Source organism: Onychomys torridus, chromosome 22 (assembly GCF_903995425.1).
Source record: "Onychomys torridus chromosome 22, mOncTor1.1, whole genome shotgun sequence".
Taxonomy (NCBI): Eukaryota; Metazoa; Chordata; class Mammalia; order Rodentia; family Cricetidae; genus Onychomys; species Onychomys torridus.
The window spans coordinates 6,239,049-6,260,312 of NC_050464.1; the positions used below are offsets into that span (position 1 = coordinate 6,239,049).

General features: G+C 43.0%; 1 protein-coding gene across 5 annotated transcripts; it reads right to left on the minus strand.

Annotated features, from left to right (window-relative positions):
- Positions 1–1,980: 1,980 nt before the first annotated feature.
- Znf655 (zinc finger protein 655) lies at positions 1,981–17,432 on the minus strand. 5 transcript variants are annotated; one of them, XM_036171753.1, is made up of 6 exons: positions 17,095–17,432; positions 15,822–15,956; positions 14,009–14,094; positions 13,534–13,660; positions 12,251–12,386; positions 5,719–5,806 (listed from the first exon to the last, which is right to left on the minus strand). In XM_036171753.1, the coding sequence occupies exons 2-6, from the start codon at positions 15,952–15,954 to the stop codon at positions 5,785–5,787; spliced, it is 504 nt and encodes a 167-aa protein (XP_036027646.1). In that variant the 5' UTR covers positions 15,955–15,956; positions 17,095–17,432; the 3' UTR covers positions 5,719–5,784. The 5 variants fall into 5 exon arrangements, with proteins under 5 accessions (XP_036027644.1, XP_036027643.1, XP_036027646.1 ...); XM_036171752.1 differs by lacking the exon at positions 5,719–5,806 and having other exon boundaries at positions 11,400–12,386; XM_036171751.1 differs by lacking the exons at positions 12,251–12,386; positions 13,534–13,660; positions 14,009–14,094 and adding an exon at positions 1,981–5,071 and having other exon boundaries at positions 5,702–5,806; positions 17,323–17,432.
- Between the last annotated feature and the right edge of the window lie 3,832 nt (positions 17,433–21,264).

The following is a 21,264-nucleotide window of genomic DNA, read 5'->3' on the forward strand; positions in this document are numbered from 1 at the left end:
CTGCTCTAACACCATGTCTGGTCTGCCTGCAGCCACATTCCCCACCATGATGATCATGGACTCACCCTCTGAAACTGTAAGCAAGCCTCTAATTAAATGCTTCCTTCTCTAAATTAGTTGCCTTGGTCATGGTGTCTCTTCAGTTATAGAACACTAATCAAGACATTCATTCATAAGCTTTGGACATTCTACCCCTTTCATTCAACACACTCTTCCACGGCTCCCTATAGGTCTTTCTTTCATGTGCACAGGAATCAAGCTTGCTTACCTATTTTGTTCCAGGTCAAGAGTTCTATGTCCATCAGCTAGTTCTGGTCAACAGAAAAAAAGCTAAGAACAAATTTGAAAAGCAGAGAAATGAACAAGAGAAACTGATGATGGGGCAGGGATATTTGGGCAGGAGAAAGGAAATTTTGTGTTTGGGGGTGTGGGGGTGTGACCGGAAACCCCTTGTGTCAAAATTATCTTAAGTCTACCAATTACTTTCTTTAAAAAATTAATTAAGATACTCTCTTCTCACATCAGCTCTGGAAGCCTTTGGATCAGCTGGAGCTAACAATACTGAATCACTAGGGGTAACACAGGCAGAGCTTACAAGAAAACCCTGTGGCCTGGGAGTCAGCCATATCACACTCTGAGACATCAACTTGCTGTAAGACCCTAAGATCTTCAATCTCTTTGCACCTCAGTGAATCTGTAACAGCCCAGCTCTCTTGCAGAACTGTGATGAAACCAAGCTTGAATGTGTATATATAAGAGTGTACATGCAGTAAATGAAAACAAATGAGTCAAGTGTCCAGCTAAGATTTCTTCTCTTCCTCCCCTAAGACCAAAGACTTAATAGAAACTCATACTGTCATTATACCAACTCAATGTCTACTTGAACAGACAAGTTACTTCAAGAACTATTTTGGCATTCTTTTAAAATTTGCTTTATCTACCAAAATATTCTTAGTAATCACAAATTTCTTACCTGTATTTTATGTCCTGAAGAATCCCTACAGGATCAAAACTCTCTCTAGCTGCTAGAGAGCTGGTTCTGTGGTTAAGAACATTGGCTGCTCTTGCAGAGAGCAGGATTTTGATTCTCAGCACCCATGTGGTGGCCCAAAATTATCTATAATTCCAGTTTCAGAGATCTGATGTCTCTGCTGGTCTCTATGGAGACTCACTTCTTATGAGTGAGTCTCACAAAGGAGTCTGCTGCAGGCAGGAAGGTGAGGAATTCCAAGTTGCCCACTGCTTCCGGCCAGAGCCACTAGGCTCGGTTCAAAACAAGAGTCTAAGAGCGTTGAACACACCTTTATTCAGGTAGAAGTACAAAAGCATGTTCCTAACCCAAATGCATACATATGATTTTTACAGATTCTGCTACTTAGGGATGAATCAATCCTCTGCCTCAGTCACCACAGGTGACTATTGGTCTCTATAACTAAGAGTATACAAGTTTGAAAGGAACAAAAAAAAAAAAAAAAAAAAAAAAAAAAAAAAACATGCATTTTTCATTTGCTTTTACATTTAAATCAACTTGATATATGTCGATTTTCTTGCCTTGATGACATCAACACTATGCTTGCTGATGGCAAAGAAGTAAAATACAGTGGGAGGACTATCCTAGAGGTTAGCCACAAGGTTTACAGAGTGAGCAATTTATTTTAGATATTGGTTGAGGATCCTAGTGAACATTACAACATCTGAACTATGGAAGCCTCAACTGCTTGATTGACAACTAGAATTTTAAATAATACTTTTCTTATTCATAAAATGTTCTGAATTTTAAGATGAAAAAAAATGCTTTGACACCATATGAAGAATCATGAACTCTATGTAGTATAGGTAAGGGACCCTGAACTCAACACCTGTGATCACTTCTATAAATCAAAACAGCCATGATCTTTTATATGGCCTATAGATTCTATTAAAATACAAAAATAAAATCCGGGCACAGGAGCACATGCCTATAATCCCAGCGACTTGGGAGGCAGGAAGATTTTGTGAACCCAGGAAATCAAGGCCAGCCTGGGCAACAAAGTAAGACTGCATCTCAACACAAAGGATGGCAATGCATGAACGATAATGCACAAAGCCCTATGCTTCAAAACACTACCCTGGGTTGGTGAAGGGAATGGAGGGAGACAGATAAAGAAGCAATCCTAGTGGTTACAAGTTTACCAGGAACAGACCTGCCACTCTCTTGAAATACTGTCTAGATACAGCACTAAGAACAGCAACATCCTTATTGGAAGGCTGTATTTTCTTACAGAGTTCTCTGATTCGTGTGTTCTTTGTTCCCCTATCAAAAGCAGACCTGAGCATTTTGTTAGCCTTCAATACAGGCATATAAAAGATTTCTAAACATACACATACATGCAAAGTAGGCACTGAATGAAGGTAGCTAGACCACCAGGAGTCTTATTGGCTCCCTGATGTCCTTGTCATCTCTTTTAGAGGGCTGTGGATGCAAACAAGGCAGATGAAAACTCGGGCATGACTTGCAAGTGTTTGGGTGCCTGCCACAAATTCAGGAAGACGGAATCCTCCAAACATGGATGGCGGATGTGGAAATACAACTCTTGAAAGGAAGCTTTACCACAGGAGAGAAGATCCCACAGAAGAGCAGTGTCAGCTAGTGAGAAGCTTACAACCAGGACATCATTTAAAGACGCCTATGAGAATGCAGAAATCAACAGGAAGCCAAGGGTGTGGCTATAAAACAACAGCATGTGGGGTCCTCAGAAAAATAGACCTGAGTCTCCACTGTTTGACATTCAGGACAATAACAGAGAAAGCCCACAGAGCTACTGTCAGAAGCTATGTCAACATTGGTACAAAGACAGCATCCTAGGCAAACTGTGAACATGAATCAATTTCAAAGAAAAAAATATTTGAATGTGTCTAGGCCAAACTAAAATAAACTCACTTAAATGTGTTCTATAAATAAAATACTCGTACCTTCTTAGAATACTTTTTTAAGGATGCTGTGAGAAAATGCGTTCACCAATTGCCTTCTGGATTCAGTGATTCTACACTGGAAAGACTAGGACTAAATAGGAATGGTTACACACAGAAGTAACCATTTTCTCTCCAATACTGTGATACTGGATAAGGCCTGAAACAGAGTGGTAAAAGCGTTAAGTTTCACTGTTTGTATTCTATCAGTCTCATCTGGTACAGACGTTCTGATCTTACCATTTCGTCATATCCAGAGTCTCACCTGGTAATTCTGATGACACATGGACCCCTGCTCACGGATTCACCATGTTTACCACACCCAAATGACCTCTTGGACATAGATTCTTTGATGTGAGTAAGCACTGGGGTATGACTGAGTTTCTGCACACACATCCCTCCCTATCTTCACAGGCTTTCTGCATGGCACAAACGTGACACTGAACCAACAAGGTAGTTGACAGATGGCTTTTTCACATTTGACAGTGGAATTTTACTCCAGTACAAATTTTCCAACTGTGACTAAGGTATGAAAATAAGCTGAAGAATGTACCACGTTCTCTGTAGTCTAGCACTGATTTACAGGAGCCAATAAGAATTTAACACCAAAATACTTCCTAATACTCATCACATTCAGCGGGTTTCTCTCTGGTATGATTTTTCTGATGCTGTCCAAGGGCCGAGCTGACTGACGACATTAACACAGTTAGTACATATCTGACTTCTGCGGTCAGTTCTCACATACTGAATGAGGCCTGAACTTGACTAAATGCCTCCCCAAGTTCATTGCATTCATAAGGTTTCTCTTTGGTATGGACCCTTTCATGTTGGACAAGGTGCGCTCTCTGATTGAAGCTCTCTTCCCATGCATCACAGTCAAAGACTCTCTCTCTAATAGGAACTTCTTGTTGCAGAGTAAGCTCAGAGTTGTGACTAAAACTTTCCTCATAATCGTTGTAGTCATATGATTTCTCTTTCCTGTGCATTTTGTGGTGCTGAATAAGGCAAGAGGTTTGGCTGAAAGCTTTCCCACACTCATTACATTCATGCAGTTTCTCTCCGGTGTGAATTCTTTGATGCTGAATAAGATGGGAATTCAATCTGAAGTCTTTCCCACATTCAGTACACGTGTAGGGCTTTTCTCGGAAACGGTTTCCTTGCTGTTTCACATAGGCCAGCCCACATTCATCATACTCGTAGGACTTCTCTTGATGATGTAACCTCTGATGTTCAACTAGATAGGAGGTATGGCAGAAGTCACTGCCACACACGGTACATTTACAGGCCATGTCCTTGTGAGTTCTCTGATGCTGAGTAAGGTGCACGCTTCGGCTGAAGACTCTTTCACAGCTGCCACACTTGTAAGACTTGCCTTTGGCATGAACCTTCTTATGCTGAAGCATGTCTGAGCTCTGGCTACATGACTTCTCAGGTGCTTCACAGGATTTATCAGACACTTCACATTTGTAGGATTTCTCTCTAGTGTGTATTCTCTTATGTCGACTAAGACTTGAGCTCTGACTGAAAGATTTATCACATTCCTTACATTTGTAGGGTTTCTCTCTTGTGTGAATTCTCTGATGTCTAGTAAGAGCAGAGGCCTGGTGGAAGGTTTTCCCACATGTATCACATTTATAGGATCTGTCAGTGGTAGGCATGTTCTCCCACTTATTAAGGTGGGACAGATCCATTATGCTTTCTTTATAGTCACTACTCTGAAAATTCTGTGTTGGGTTTACGGGTTCTTGTTCACCAGCAGTGGGGTTCTGGGTGAAGTTCATGTCATACTTACTGTCATCTATCGTCTGTATACGAAGAACTCTCTGATCTGCATCAAGTGTAGAGTCTACACTGAAGCTTTTTTCGGGTTCACTGTTCTTCTCACTGGTGAAGTTTTTCTTGCTGATTGTTATTTGTCTAAACTCTCTCTCCAGAAAGAGAAATTTTCTTAGAATCTCCTGGAGCCTTTCTAATCTGTCCTCAGACTTATAAACCTCTCTGGTCTCAGGAACTTGGGAAATATTCTGTTTGAATTTTCCTACTCTCACTTTGTATGAATGTACTTCTTCTGAAATTTTCCGCTTAGGGATCAACAGCTTGTTTTCTTCTCTGGTCTCTCCATCTAATACAATATATAAATAGAAAATACAAATGTAATCTGTACCCTGTAATTAATAAATAAATAAATGAATGAATAAATAAACAAACAAACAAAATAGGAGGAAACTAAATAATGTAGTATTCTCAAAGATAAGTAAATTTTATTTACTTCAAAAACCAAGCACAAGTTAACAGCTTAGATGCAAGATTGTGAAACATTGGTAACGAATCTCTGCCCTCCGGGGTTCACCTATTGTGCTGTAAGCCTGTATTTAAGACCTCCTCCCTCCTTCAATAAATAGCATTCGACGTTAAAAAGAGGGGGGAAAAAAAAGCACAAAATTTCAACAGCAGATTTAAGAGTCAAGAACAACAGGAACAAGGAGGGACAGAAATGAATCAAAGGATGATACAAACAGGCTATTTCAGCAAAATAAAACAACAGGCAGTAAGACATTTCAAAGGAACAAATATAAAAATGGGTTAAAAATATCCTGTAACTTAAACTAGGACCTAGCACATTTGTATGAAAGGATTTAAAATGCAGAGATAGGAAAGCTTTGTGTATTGAGCATGAGCTCAGCCAGAACTTGGCTAAACACTTGTCCTTTACATCTCCACTGATTCATCTGACAGGTTCTGCCTTACTCACCTGAACAGACATCTCTTATGACTTCTTTATTCTTAGTTTCCAGATCAAAGACCTGTAGATCCTGTTCCCGCTGGGAGATCCCATCAGGCTTGGAAATTGGAAATCCTGCTCACAGAGAAAGAAATGGAATATGGCAACTTATCCTCAGATGCTACACTGCCCTCTTTCCTTTCTAGTTAGTGTTAATACAGAAGATAAGTTCTAAGAAGACATTTGTCAGGAAGACCTAGAGAATGAAGAGGATAATGTCCTCTAAGGAGTTCAGATTTCTCCTCTGGTAAAGGGTATGCTAAGGGAAGAGTTTGTAACTTGGAAGCAGCAACTTTCATTTAAATATAATTTAGGGAATTCGTGCATGGGTGTATATGTCTTCACAGAAGTTATCATTAGTAAGTATTCCTGTGGCCCAGCACACAATGTTGGTGTTAGACCTGGTCTACAATACCAAATTGTATCCTCAAAATGTAATCCAAACACCTGCTACACAGTTAATTAAAGTATAGCAGCAAATCAGTAATAAATATAGCAAAAACCAGTAAGACAGACAAGTTCAATGAAGAACACCAAAACAGGAATTATTTCTGATTATCTTCAGCACAATAGAGTAACAACTGAAACAATTTACAATATAATTCTAATTAATAAGACTTTAAAATCCCCAACATATTACTTCAAGGGATAGACAGATGGCACAGTGGTTAGAGGCACTTAACTACTCTTGCAGGAACAAGTTTAGTCTCCAGCAACCACATGGCAGCTTACCCTGGCTATAACTGCACTCGTGCATGTACCCACACTCAGACACATACATATAATTTAAGTTCCAGGACAGCCAGGGCTGCATAAGAAGATACTGTCTCCAAAGAGAGAGAAAGTGTGTGGCAGCTGTAAAAGAGTCTTCATGAACCTTACTCAGCATCAGAGAACTCACAAGGACATGGCCTGTAAATGTACCGTGTGTGGCAGTGACTTCTGCAACACCTCCTATCTAGTTGAACATCAGAGGGTACATCATCAAGAGATGATGACTGTCCTGGAGCTCTCTTTGTGGACCAGGCCAGCCTCTGCCTCCTGAGTGCTGGGATTAAAGCCATGAGCCGCCATCGCCTGCTTTTTTTTAAAGAATTCTTTCCAAGCAGTTATGAAGTAGAACCTAATTGTTCAGAGAGTTAACATTCTCGCAATTTCTAACCTAAGTGATCAGACAGAAAAGTATTTTCTAGTTATTATGTGTAAAATGTTACTATTTTTCTGATGACCATTCTGATACAACTGCCCTTCATGTCAAATATCTACTATGCCCAAATGTATTTGATTTAAATAACCATTCTAAATAAATACGATAGATGATTCTTAATAATAATATAAAAGACATTGTCTCAAAACAAAATTACTGAAGGAATGAAAATGCTTATTTGCCCTGATTTGATCACTGCATATGATAAATAAGTGCTGAATTACCATAATGTTCCATGAAACTGTTCAAATATCTTGACTTTTAAAGAAAAAAACGAAGCAATCTGATTCAATGCACACGGGAACAAAGGGCATGCCACATCTTCATACCAGATTTAGCTTATTTAACAAGCATTTATGGGGTACCTCTTATATGAAAAGCATAGTAGGGATAGAGAGCCCAAGCAAAAGGGCAATCCATCTCAAACAACTGAAGGACCTCATCTTCTAAATACAGAGACACTTACAAATACTAACTACAACATGTTATAGTAAAAATGTAAATAAAACAAACTCTATTGCTGAGAAGACTCCTTACATCTCCCTCTCCTCCCCCTTCCCCGTGTGTGTGTGTGTTCTTGAGAAAGGGTATCACCCTGTAACCCACGCTGGCCAGGAACTCACTGTATAGCCCAGGTTTGTATCAAACAGGACAAACCTGCCTCAAGTTTGAGCAGCTTAATCTCTTTTAATACCAAAGCAACAGGGAGCCTGCTTAGCAAACAGAATTTTGATGCTGTTAGTACCAAAAAGCAGTTTTTATATGTCCTGGGCACAGAAAGAATCAAGGAGCACATATGCAAAGTTTGGCTTGAGTCAGTCATCTCCAAAAACCTATCTATATACTGCATATCTAATTTATTACTTGTTCCCCTTATTCTAGTATGTCACCACATAATGAGTGGTGTTTATAGATTCTTAAAAATGGCTTAAGGATCAGGTGAGTCGCCCATCACCTGAGGAACTGATAATGGCAACGTGGTACACATACACAATGCAATTTTATTCAGCTATGAAGAAAAATGAAGGAACGGAGAGATGATGGCTTAGCAGTTAAAGAGAGTGTACTGCATTTACAGAAGACATGAGTTTGATTCCCAACACCTATGTCAGGCTGCTTATAACAGCCTGTAAACTCCAGAGAATTAGATGACCTCTAGCAGACTCTAAGGGTGCCCGCACTCACATCTACTTTGTGTGCATGCACACACAAAAGAACACACAAAGTAAGCCTTTAAAAACAAAAATAAAATTTGTAGAAAAATGAAGCTGGAAATGTTAATATTGAATGAGGTCACCCAGGTCCAGAAGCTTGCAATTTTCAGATTTCCGTGTTTAAATTGGGAGCATCTATACAAACAAGGAAGCTAAAATGGGGCTTAAATGTGAGTGGAGGAGGGGTGGGGTGGGTTAACATAAGGAGATGGGAAAGATGATGATGTATATAAAGGCCATATGGAAACCTATGACTTGTAAGCTAATTTAAAAATGGGGAGAGGGAGACTTTAATCCCACCACTGGGGAGGCAAAGTAAAGATCTCTGAGTTTGAAACCAGATTGGTATACACAGCAAGTTCCCAGAAAGTCAGGTTAAGGGAGGTACGCTGCATGGGTAGATGATATTGCTCCCCCGAACCACAGGGGGATTAAATAAAGGCCCGATGACAGGTCTCCTATATCTGTCTCCCTATGAGTTATTAGTTGGAGAGACTTCAGAGGCCCCCCAAAACCATACAGAATATTGCTACTGCTCTTGGCTTGGTTGCCCCCCAGAACTAAATATGGTTCTATTACTGAAAAGACCACACACTGGCTTCAGAACATAGAAATCAAGTTGACAACTTCATCTTTGCTGGCCAGTTTTTCATAGTGCTAGAAGGTGCTATGCAGGATACTGGGAGTAAACACCAATGCTCTTTCTTATCTAACTATGAACCCTTCAAGCTACCATACCTCCCTGCTAGGCAAGGTGTGCCCACTGACACAATAACATCACATCTGTTGTGGGAATAACCTAGCACTTCCTCATTGAATTTGAGGCCTGTTCTAAAGAACAAAATGTATGTCTGGTACTAGAAACCTGGCCAAAACTCACAGCTGGAGAGATGATAGGCCCTACTTCTGTTTTGCTAATTGGACATGGTGTCAAACTGTCTCCTAAATATATGCTTATACTAACAAATTAGTGCTGCTTTCAGCTGTGGTCAAAGAAGCTTCCATATGCAGTAGGCAACTGTGGATACAGAGTCTAACTAGTCCAAGTTGAGAACAAGTGATCATTGAGTGCTCAGCCCTAAAGAAAACGTCTGTATCACCCCTTCCATGACTCAAGAAACATCATAGAAGGGGTGCAAGTAGGGGGAAAGAGTGCTGTGAAACAAAGGCCATTGCTTTCAGAAGCTCACAGCAGCAATGGTTGGTTACCTACATAAGACTGGGCCCATTGCCAGGCAGTGGTGGTACACATGTTTAATCCCAGCACTTGAGAGGCAGAGGGAGGCGGTTCTATGATTTAAAGGCCAGCCTGGTCTACAGAGTAAGTTCCAGGAGCCAGGACTACACAAAGAAACCCTGTTCCAGAAAGAAAAACAAAAAAAAGGACCAGGCCAATCAATCAACATTCCAATATGAATAGGGGAGGGACTCAGAAAGCCCCGTCTCCCTGGCTCAGCAGCTAGGAGTGCTGACCCAGGTTTGGGTTCAATTCCCAGCACCCACTCAAAACTGTCTGTAACTCCAGTTCCAGGGGATCCTACACCTTCACAGACATACATGTAAGCAAAACACCAACAAACATAAAATTAAAATATGGGCATTATCAACACTAATAACCCTTTTGGGATAGCCTGAACCATGAATCTTGTATCCTGCTCTTCTTTTTTTTTTGTTTTTCCAGACAGGGTTTCTCTGTGTAGCCCTGGCCATCCTGGAACTCTCTCTCTGTAGACCAGGCTGACCTCAAACTCAGAGATTCTCCTGCCTCTGCCTCCCAAGTGTCTGCACTTCTTTTGAATAACATACTTAAAAACAGTTTATAGAGTGCCAACTTTGTACCCAAATGTCAACATAATAATGGCACCCACTTTTATTTTAAAGGGGGGCGGGGCATTTGGAGACTGGAGAGAACTTATTGCTCTTGGAGAGGACCCAGGTTTAATTCCCAGTACTCATGGTGGTTCACAACTGTATAGAACTCCAATGCCAGAGGATTCAACACCCTCTTCTGACCTCCACAGGCACAACCATGAATGTGGTATACAGACAAACATGCAAAACACACATAAAATAAATTAAAAAATTTAAAAAAAAGAGGGGGGGGGGGCTGGAGAGATAGCTCAGAGGTTAAGAGCTCTTCCAAAAGTCCTGTGTTCAATTCCCAGCAACCACATGGTGGCTCACAACCATCTCGCCTTTAATCCCAGCACTTGGGAGGCAGAGGCAGGTGGATCTCTGTGAGTTCGAGGCCAGCCTGGGCTACCAAGTGAGTTCCAGGAAAAGGCGCAAAGCTGCACAGAGAAACCCTGTCTCAAAAAACCAAAAAAAAAAAAAAAAGAGAGAGAGATCTGGTGCCCTCTTCTGGCCTGCGGGAATATGTGCAGACAGAACACTGTATACATAATAAATAAATAAATCTTTAAAAAAAATTTTTTAAGGGCATTTAACCTGGAAAAGATGAACTTTGGGAAACCCGATGAGAGCTAATAAGATCAGAACAGATACACGAACAGCATGCACTGTTTCTGAATCCCAGTTGAGGGTTTAAGTAGTCAACTATCTTTAGACACTTAACTGAGATCTTTCATGTCAAATCAAAATACTTCTGAGCTACATTAGAGCAGTTGCCTCCACACATATGGCTTGAATTTATATCTCTGGCATGGCAAAATAATATTCATAGTGTAAAAATGCGACATGAGGGCCAAACATTTTAAACTCAGCCATTTATTTATTTACTGCTGTCTAGTGCAAACACTTAACGAAGAAATTAACCTTATGGTGTCTGTGACAAATAAAAATACAGCCATGGGAAAACATGAATGGAAAGGGAGACTAAGTCATGGATTGAATCATAAAGCTCTTATGTTATAACCCCAAACACTAAGGAAAATTAGTAAACATACATAACTTTACACTTCAAATGGAGTATGGTGACCCACAAAAATAGCTAATTCCCAAGGATGTTAAAAATGGTTGCTAAGAATATGCTTGCTTGGATAGGCAGTGGTGGTACACGCCTTTAATCCCAGCACTCTGGAGACAAAAACAGGCGGATCTCTATAAGCTCAAAGGCAGCCTGGTCTACAGAGCAAATGTCAGGACAGTGAGGAATGTTACACAGAGACCCTGTCTCAAAAAAGCCAGCTGGAGTCGGGTAGTGGTGGCGCACACCTGTAATCCCAGCACTGGGGAGGCAGGTGTATCTGAGTTCGAGGCCAGCCTGGGCTACAGAGTGAGTTCCAGGACAGGCTCCAAAGTTACACAGAGAAACCCAGTCTGGGGGGGGGAAGCAAGCTGGGTAGGACAAGAGGGTTTCTTATAGTCTGTGGGTATGCAGGTATATGTGTCCTTTGTGTGTGAAGAAATGACAAGATAAAATGAGATAAAGTTCCACCTAGTAGTATATCATACTATAAGCTTGTGTTAAACTACTACAAAAAGTACACAAGTTAACTGTTTGAATTCTGTATTAGGTAAAATTAACATTAGTTTACAATTATATATAGATCATTTTACAATTTACAAAGCTTTTAAATATACATCCATTTTGATGCCCTATACTATTTAATTTTTGTGCCCCCCATTTCCTCTCCATCAAGGACATAGTTAAGAACACTTAATTACGAAAGTTAATATAATTACATCAATTGGGCAAGAAGATAGAACTTTAAAAGAAGGAGAAAATGATACCAAACATGAGCAAGGCGGGGGGGGGGGGGGGGGGGGGAGAGGTTGGTGGTGCAACACCGTGGACAGACTATACTCACTAGTAGAAAGAAGAGCACACAGCATGTGCTCCCTGCTCTAAAACAACAGGACACGATGATAACTGAAGAGATAAGGTTAGCTTTGTGACTTCTCACACAGGTAGTTGACCACCAAGTGTGGTTTATGAATGAACTGAGTTCCAAATGCATGTGGTTTTATGGAAGGCTTCCATGTTAGAGATTCACCAAAGGTCATTTGGGGATCGGCAACTTTACATATTGGTGGCATCCCAAGGAACATCTATTCCATCAACCAAATTTAGTGGCTTACAATCTTGGAAAAGGAGTTTCCGTGCAGGGACGAGCACTACCGATGGAAAGCCGATACCTGGGCCATCTCTTGGTGATTCCTGCCGAAAGGACTGCAAGTGTTTCTCCAGAGAAAGCACTTGCCTGGGTATGACTCAGGGCTGGGCAGGAATTCACACAATGAATCCGGGTGGTGGGAAGGCGGAGAAGTATGCCTATAAAGATCAAAGAGCCAGGAATGGAAAACACACTAAAAACCTTCCCAAGAAGTAAACTGCCTCCCCACAGGTAAGAAAATCTCTTAAATCCAACATGAAATCAAGGTTTAAAAAAAAAAAAGAAAAGCAAAGAAAAATGCCCTAGATGCCACCAAAAAGAAAAAAACAGGTGGGGGAAGTTTAACTATAGACATAAATGCACAAGAGTGCATACAAGATCAAAGACAGGAAAAAACAAAAACAAAAAACAGGGAGGGAGAAAAGAACAAAGCTCACATCAAGGAGATTGCCAACAATCCTGTCCCTCCCCCCCACACACACACTCACAGGTGTTTCTCAATATCACTATAGATTGCCTAATCCCAGGCATCCTCAAAACAACAAAGAAACATGATTTAAGGATTTAGCCCACCTAGTATGGGATGTCTTGAGCCTTCTGCTACATGGGGTATGGTTGCTTAGGATTACCATCTAGGTAATGCACTATAATGTGTAATACCCACAGTGAGTCACGACTTTAAATGAAGTCTCTCCATCCTGCCTGTCTGGAGATGAGTTTGAAGATCTTAAAAAGCAAGAAACTACTCAACAAGAGAGATTTCAGTCTTTCTTTTAAATATGTGTTTCTTTCTTGGGAAAACCTCAGATACAGGGCACAAAAGAATCAGAACAGAGTGTTTGGAGAGGGGTTGGGAAGATCCTTAAGACTCTCATATAAATAGATAGATAGATAGATAGATAGATAGATAAGCAAACAAACAAACAAACAAATAAATAAGAAAGGAAGGAAGAAAGGGAGGGAGGGAGGAGGGAGAGAGGGAGGGAGAGGAAGGAAGGAAGGAAGGAAGGAAGGAAGGAAGGAAGGAAGGAAGGAAGGAAGAAAATGAAAAGGTGAGAACTTAGCCAAAACTCAACCAAGTTTCTCTTTGCTAACAGGAAACAGATGTCCCACAAAAGCAAGAGACATGACCTGGGGAAGAATAGGTCTACAAAGGAACCCTAAATTAACCCCCCAGAGGAGAGGATCTCAAAGATAGAGGGCTGAGACCTGAAACCTGAGCATACTCCACTGACCACCTCAAACACCTACTCAGAAACAAGGAAGACATCCAATGGGTAAATTGAGCAACAGGAGGGTCCTTACCCAGTGAAACCACGTTTCCATAATTCTCTAACATCACTTCTCTGTAGAGCTCCCTCTGAACAGGGTCCAGGCATCCCCATTCCTCTCGAGTAAGATGCACAGCCACATCCTCGAATGTCACAAACTCCTGAAATAATAATTCTGGCTGCTTTCAGGAATGGGCTACTATAGCACCATGGCCAGAGAATGGTGAACATGACACAAAGGGCATCTAGTGGCTATTTCTGTTGTGGAGGAGGGAGAACAGACTAGAACCTAGAAAATAAATCCCTGAAGTGCCCATCACAGTGTCATGGACAAAGGTGGTGGTGGAAAGACAGAAAAATCTGTGTCAAATCCAGGTCTCTGAAGAGGATCTGTTCCCAAACTGCTAGTGAAAAGACTCCAGGCAAGTTTAACAAATGGGATAAGAGAGAGGCCACACTCAATCAGCAACAAGAAACCCTGAGGAAAAGCAGAGGGTCCCTCAGCTCACCTGGTACCTGGCTGTCAGGAGCGCAGCTGCCTGGTCTCCTGGGCTTCCCTCATGGGGAAGAGCAGGCACCTGGGGAACAGGTGGAGCTGAGGGAGGAGAAAGGAGCCAAGAGTGAGAGCAGCCCTTCCACAGGGCTCCCTTTTCAGAAGATTCTTCCCTTGCCCAAGGTGTGGGTGGCATCCTCCTTCACATCACCATTCTAATAAAACCAACAAACATTTACCAGGCTTCAGGTATGTCCACTCCTCCTTGGCAGCTGTTCCTACTTACATGTTTAGGACTGTCATATGCATTTTACTAGGAATCTCACTTTTTCCTCAACGTAACATTCCTCCCAAGGAAGGCTAGCATTACACCTGTCGTTCGATGAGCAAAGCAAAGCATAAAGACAAATAGTGTTTCCCGGCCAGCCTGGTCTACGAGTGAAAAATGTGGTCTCAAAAACACAGAAACAGCAGCAAAGAGAATGCTGAAGACATAGCTCAGTTGGTGGAGTGCTTGCTTGGCATGCATGATGCTCTGGGTTTGATCCCCAGCACCATATACTGCGTATGGTGACACATAACTGCAATCTCAGCACCTGGAAAGTGGATGTACAAGAATCACAAGTTCAAAGTCATCAAGTTCATAGGAAGTTCAATACCAACAACTTGCACTACATAAGACCGTCTCAAAGAGTTGAAGGGGACCAGGTGTGGTGGCACAAGCCATTAATCGCAGGACTCAGGAGGCAGAAGCAGCAGGATCTCTGTGAGTTCAAAGCCAGACTGGTCTACAGACTGAGTTCCAGGACAGGTACGGCTATGTAGAGAGAGCCTATCTCAAAACAACAAAAAAGTTGAAGAACTTGAAGTGATTTTTCCAGGGTCAGGGTTTTAGCAAACTTCTGGTATTTTCCCAGATACCATTTACTATAAACTCCATTATGTGTTGTTGTTGTGTGGTTGTTGTTGGGCACTGTTCTCTGCAACCACTATATGAGGCTTTCAAGAACAAGGAATAGTCATGCTTCTTCATAATCCTTTACACCTTCCACAATGCACCCATAGCACCCTCCACTTAATGGCACTCCATCTGAGCTGCTAACACACAAGTTACTTCAGGCACTCACATTGGTCACAGAAGTCTAAGACATGGTTCTTACATAATGAAATCAGCAGCTAAGTATAGTAAAGAATACCTAGTAGTTGGGAGGCTGAGACAAAATTCATCCAAATCGTGGGCTGGATAGTACTAGGCCAGTCAGGGCTACACAGCAAACCTTGTTGGGGGAGGTGGGGGAGGACTGCCAAACCTATCTAAAACACATACGTGAATGTACAGTTAATTTGTAACATCTGTGCATTTAAATAGACACTGTGCTCAACCAAGAGATTAAATGGTTGCTTTCTTGACCAAAACTAGATTATTCAAAACTGCAGTAGCAACAGAATGGCAGGCAGCAAAGCTCACTAAGTCATCAGGAAAGGAGACACAAAGTGAAGGGCACAGAGCTGGGGGCGGGGGGGGGGGGGGGGGGGGGGTGTTCTTTCTGAGTCTATGAGGAAATAAAGAGCAGGTAAGGCTAGTGAGATGTGGCAAAAGCAGCCTATCTTAAAAAAGGGTCAGGCTGTGGTGACAGGAATGAAGCCCACATTTTCAAAAGGACAAACAGCTAGAGCAGGACAGAAGACTAGCCATCCTTAACAGAAGGGCCCAACCCAGGAAGGAATCCCATCTGCCCTGTTCTTCCTCTCAAGGCCTCTCTCATACCAGGCCCAAGAGTTCCTTAATACTCCCATTCTCCTGGAAATAAGTGTTGTCTCTGCCTTACCCCCAGGGAATCCCTGCTCCATCTCCGTGTCCTGCAGAAACTGAAGCTCTGGGGAAAGACATTCAGACTGGCTCTCCAAAGGCTGAAACTGGACCCTTGGTGATCCTGCTGCTTCGTGGGATATTTCCTCCATCCCTGTTCAAGAGGACAATGACCATCACTGAAGGGTGAGATTAGGAGAAATTACTTAATAAACTAAAATGTCCCACCATCATTTCACAGTCTTAGTACTTAGCAAACTATTTTATATATGGGTAGATATTTAAGAAAAACTAATTTAAAATCAATTTAAGACCAGCCTGGTCTACAGAGCAAGTTCCAAAAGACAGGGCTACACTGTTTCGGAAAACAAACAAACAAAAACAACAACAACAACAACAAGAAAAAAGGGTACTTGATTCCAGGTGTCACTGTCCACAGAGCTAAGTTTATTTAAATGCTATTAATTAAAGTGCATGTTAATTTGGGTCCAAAAAGGAAAAAAGGGTCATTAGCAGTTATCAAAATAAACAGCAAAAGGAAAAAAATGGGAGCTGAGGATACATACAACTCAAGGTATGAGTACTTCCTAGTGTGCACAAAGCCCTGACTTCAATCCCTAGCACCCCCTCCCCTCCACAAAAAACAAAGAAGGGTACCCCTTCAGTTTCAAAACCTAATACCCAAATTGTACGGTTTAAGAATTCGGTACTATTCAGACTCTACTGTAAATCCCAAATCGCTGGGCCTGTAATGCCAGCTCTTGGAAAATGTAGACAGGAGCTCTTGTTCAGGAGTTCAAATCTAGACTCAAGGATGTCTCAAAAACAAAACAACCCCCCACCCCTCCAAAAAAAAGGAAAAGAAAAGAAAAGAAAACCAACCAGTACAATAGCTTAAATCTTTCCACGGGGCGTCCTAAGCATTTAGAGGCTCAAGTTCAGAGCCAGAGAAACACGCCAGTGAAGATTACTCATTGTTTTTCTCAAAAGCTTAGGAATTATGTGGTAACCATCAGGCCCTTCTGCATTACTCAATGGGCCTGATGAATAATGACACAACTCGCTTTGGAGACGGCCCCTTAGGGCAGGCTGGTCGGACCGCCAGGGTGCAGGGCGAGGAAGAGCTGCGCCGTGCCTGATGTCCTTCAGAGCCAAGGACGTGCAGGTTCCGTCCACCACCCTCCGTGACGCTCCCGCCGGTTCCCGGGCCTCGCCCAGGGCCGCTCTCCATCCACTTCCCTTTTAGGTGACACTTCGGTCCCCAGAGGGCGAAGTGGGCCACACAAACCTACCTACCACCGGGGCCCGGCCGCTGGGTTCGCCACCACGAGGCCGCCACGGAGCCACCCCGGTCCCCCAGCTTTCGCGACGAGCCCAGGCTAAGGAGAAAACAGGGCCGCGAGCCCGGCCTTCCGCGCGCCCGGGCTCCGGGACAGGCGGCCGCGGCGCCTCCTGCGCGTCTGCGCAGGCCAAACAAGCGGCCGCTCCCACGGCGACGCGACAACGGCTCCGGGACTCACCCAGGGGGAGAGGCGGGCCTAGCGACCGTCCCGTCACGGAGACTCTCCTCTCTGAGCAGCGCCAGCCTTTCCGGGGCCACTCTCCACGGCCCCGAGGCTGGCGTCTGCGTCACTTCCGGCGGCGGAAGTGCACAGGAGGGCGGCTCCCGACGAGGTTCCCGGATGAGGAGCAGAGCCGAGGGCTTCTGGTGTGAGCATCTCGGGAGCATTAGATGAGTTCTTGGTTGCTTTTTGCTTGGTTTTTCCGAGGCCTCCTGAGGTCTCACGGCCCTCCCTGTTGATTGGGGAGCATCTTACATCAGTAAAGAGGGCGACGGGCCGACTCGTCCCTGTCACTAGCCGACCCTTGACACTAGTCGCAGGGAGAGTGCACAGGATTCTAGGCAAAATGTGGAATAGCACTAATGCTGCCTCCTTCAACCCTCACAACCCTTATGCCCAATACTGGCTTGGGTGGACCTTGTTTCTCCTAGGAATTCTACAAAATTGCCCACAGAAGGGCTTCCTCCCGGGCTGGGCACAAACCACACCCGAACACATATTTTCAGAGAGAGATCTTTTATTGAGCGGGGGGGAGAAAAGTTAAAGTGGCCGCTTCTGACTCAGGCAGAAAACAGCAGCAAATGACCTTGCGCGTGTAATTTTTATAAGAGGAGGAAAAGGTGAAGTCTGTGTTAGAATGGACTAGGATGTGATGGTAAAGGAGAGAGGAGGTGAGGGGAAGGGGACTAGGAGAAGGGTAGAGGGGTATTTGTCCCTGAGGGACGAAGGACTGCCTCTGGATAGAGGGGAGACAGACCAGGCCCATAGACAAATGCTGATTTATAAAGGTAAGGGGGAAACCCTGTGTTAGGATGAGGTGTTTTAATTGGACATGTTAATTAGGGCATCCAAAGGGGGCTTCTGATTGCTGGACTGTAATACTTTGATAGCTGGACCTTGGTAGTCAGTCTCAGAAGGAGGAAGTGGCCAAATAAGGCAATAGACCTTGGTGTCTAGCTTTAGGAATGTGATCTAATGGTTTTTAGAAAGGCAGAGGGAATGGGGGAGAAGGGCAGGGCCTGCCAGAGCCACATACTCCAGTGGGCTAGTGTCCCTTCACTAGGCATTGCCTTACTGGGAAAGAGCGAACACATTTTTTCCAAAAGGATTCACCTGAGGTCACCAAGATCTCCCTGCCAGGCTATACTCTGAGATTCCCGACCCTGCCTCCTCCTTTGCTTCCCTACCACCATGAAGTGAGCAGCTTCCTCAGACCTAAGTTCTCTGCTGCTGTGGACTGCCTCACCATAGGCGCAAAAGGAACAGAGTTAACTGAGGATTGTCTGAAGCTGTGAGACATAAATAAACCTCTCTTCAAAGTCAATTATCTCAAATATTCTCGCCATAGTAGGTTCAAGGCTAAGACTGCCATAATTTTATTATGGTGTCCCTGGAAAGAAACCAGTGACGCCCAAATCTTGTAATTTATAATCTTATAACTACCTAGTATTTATGTAGTACTGCTACATAAATCAAATATTTAAAAATACTGCACTTGGGAGGCAGAGCCAGGTGGGTCTCTGGGAGTTCAAGGCCACAGCCTGGTCTACAGAGAGATCCAGAACAGGCACCAAAACTACACAGAGAAACCCTGTCTCAAAAAAAAAACAAACAAAAAAAAAAAAAAAAAAAAACCAACTGTGCAGGGGCTGAAGGGATTGCTCTGTCTTTAAGAACATGTTGCTCTTACAGAGGACAAAAGTTCAGTTAGTTTCCGGAACCCAGACAACCCTCTGTCACTCCACTCCACTTCCAGAGAAGGATTTGATGCCCTCTGACTACTAGGAACACTGCATACCCTTGATGCTCAGAAGATATTCATGCAAGCAAAACACTTGAGGCAGAGACAGGCAGATCTCTGAGTTTGAGGCCAGCCTGGTCTACAGAGTGAGTTTCAGGACAGCTGGGGCTACACAGAGAAACCTTGTCTTCAAAAAGACCAAAGCAAACAAGCAAACAAACAAACAAACAACAAACACTTAAAATAAAAATAAGTCCTCTTCAGCTTGAAGAAATGGCTTAGCAATCAAAAACCCTAACTTCTCTTACAGAGGACTAGAGAGCTCAGTTCCCAGCACCCATGTTAGCTCACAACTACCTGTAATTCCAGATCCAGAGGATCAGATGTTCTCTTCTGATCTGGGCTCCCTCACACATTCAAGCACACACACACACACACACACACACACACACACACACACACACTAAATAGATAGATAGATAGATAGATAGATAGATAGATAGATAGATAGATCTTTAAAAAAAAAATACTGCCCACACTGTGGTGACCTCTGCCTGAAAACCTACTACCACTTGGAGGCAGAGGCAGGTGAATCTTCAGTTCCCAGCCTAGTGAGTTCCAGGCTATACAGAACTACATAGTAAGACTCTGCTCTAAAAGAACAAAAACAAAAACAAAAAACAAAAAAGGAGAGGAGGAGAAAGAAACCAGGCCTCAGGGTTCATAATAGGATTTTTTTTAAGTAAGTGTATGCATGTGTGCATGTTCATGGGGGCTTTACATGTGTCATGTCTATGCAGATATGGGTATATGTGAGTATATATATATATATATATATATATATATATATATATATATATATATTGTGTGTGTGTGTGTGTGTCAGAGGATTACAGGGACATTATTCCTCAGGCACTATCCACATTTTTTAAGGCAGCCTATCACTGCCCTGAAGCTCACCAATTATGGTAGTCTGACAGCAAGCCTCAAGGATCCTCCTCTTTCTGCCTCTCCAGTACTGGGATGATGGGATGACCTGACTGGGATGACAAATATCACCTGGCTTGCTTTTTTTTTCTTTTTCTTTTTCTTTTTCTTTTTCTTTCCTTTCCTTTCCTCTTTCTTTCTTTCTTTCTTTCTTCCTTCCTTCCTTCCTTCCTTCCTTCCTTCCTTTCTTTCCTTCCTTTCTTTTTTTGACAGGCTCTGTGTAGCCCTGGCTGTCCTAGAACTCATAGATCTGTCTACCTCTGCCTCATAAGTGCTGGAATCAAAAGTGTGGCCTACCAAACACATTGAGGCTTTTGCTTTCAATGTGGGTTTTGGAGATTGAAGTTTGGTCAATATGTTCTTGCAAAGCCTTTATCAACTGAACCAACACCCCACCTGTCACTCTGTCACTCTTGGTTTTATCTCAAACCCTTTCCCCTCTTCACTGCTGCTTTGCTTCTTAATATCAGCTTTTCTGATTCCAGGAAGTATGCCTTTTCGTAGAGACAGTCTCACTATGTAGTAGCCCAGGCTATCTGGAACTCACTGGGTAGCCCATGCTGGCCTTAACTCAAGATCTTTCTTCTCTGCTCCCCCAGTGCTAGTTTTATAGGTGTGCAAGGAAGTGAGTCTTAATGCTGGCCTTGATAGCACCTCCCTAGTTACCAGGTTTATTGGGGTATGAGCATATGTCATAATTCTAGCTCATGAGACATGGGTGTGATCCACTAGGATATATTTATAGAAGTTTCCCTTGCTCTCAGAAAACATGAGGAATGGGAGTGACTTTGTGGTTTTTGGTTTGGTTTTTTGAGACAGGGTTTCTCTGTATAGCCATGGCTGTCCTGGAACTCACTCTGTTGACCAGGCTGGCCTTGAACTCTCAGAGATCCACCTGCTTTTGCCTCCCAAGTGCTGGGATTAAAGACATGCAACACCACTGCCCGGCAACACCGTGTTTTAAAACTCCTAAATGTCTTTAAAATGAGGAGGCAGCCAGGATAGCGGTGCTTCAATCCATGGGCAGCATCTGTTGCAAAAGCAGGTGGCTGTGTGCCACTGACAGGCAGCAAAAATGACACACCTAGCTGGAGTCTGTGGCAGTTCCAGCACTTGGGCAGCTGAGGCATGAGAAATGCCACAAGTCTGAGTCAACTTGGGGGTCCATAATG

Coding starts and splice junctions, on each gene's coding strand:
- Znf655 (XM_036171751.1), bottom strand. CDS start 15,954: ATGGAGGAAATATCCCACGAAGCAGCAGGATCACCAAGGGTCCAGTTT. Junction 5,807..15,821: donor GGAGCAGGGATTCCCTGGGG/GTAAGGCAGAGA, acceptor CTCTGTGAGCAG/GATTTCCAATTTCCAAGCCT. Junction 5,072..5,701: donor CATAAGAGATGTCTGTTCAG/GTGAGTAAGGCA, acceptor ATATTGTATTAG/ATGGAGAGACCAGAGAAGAA.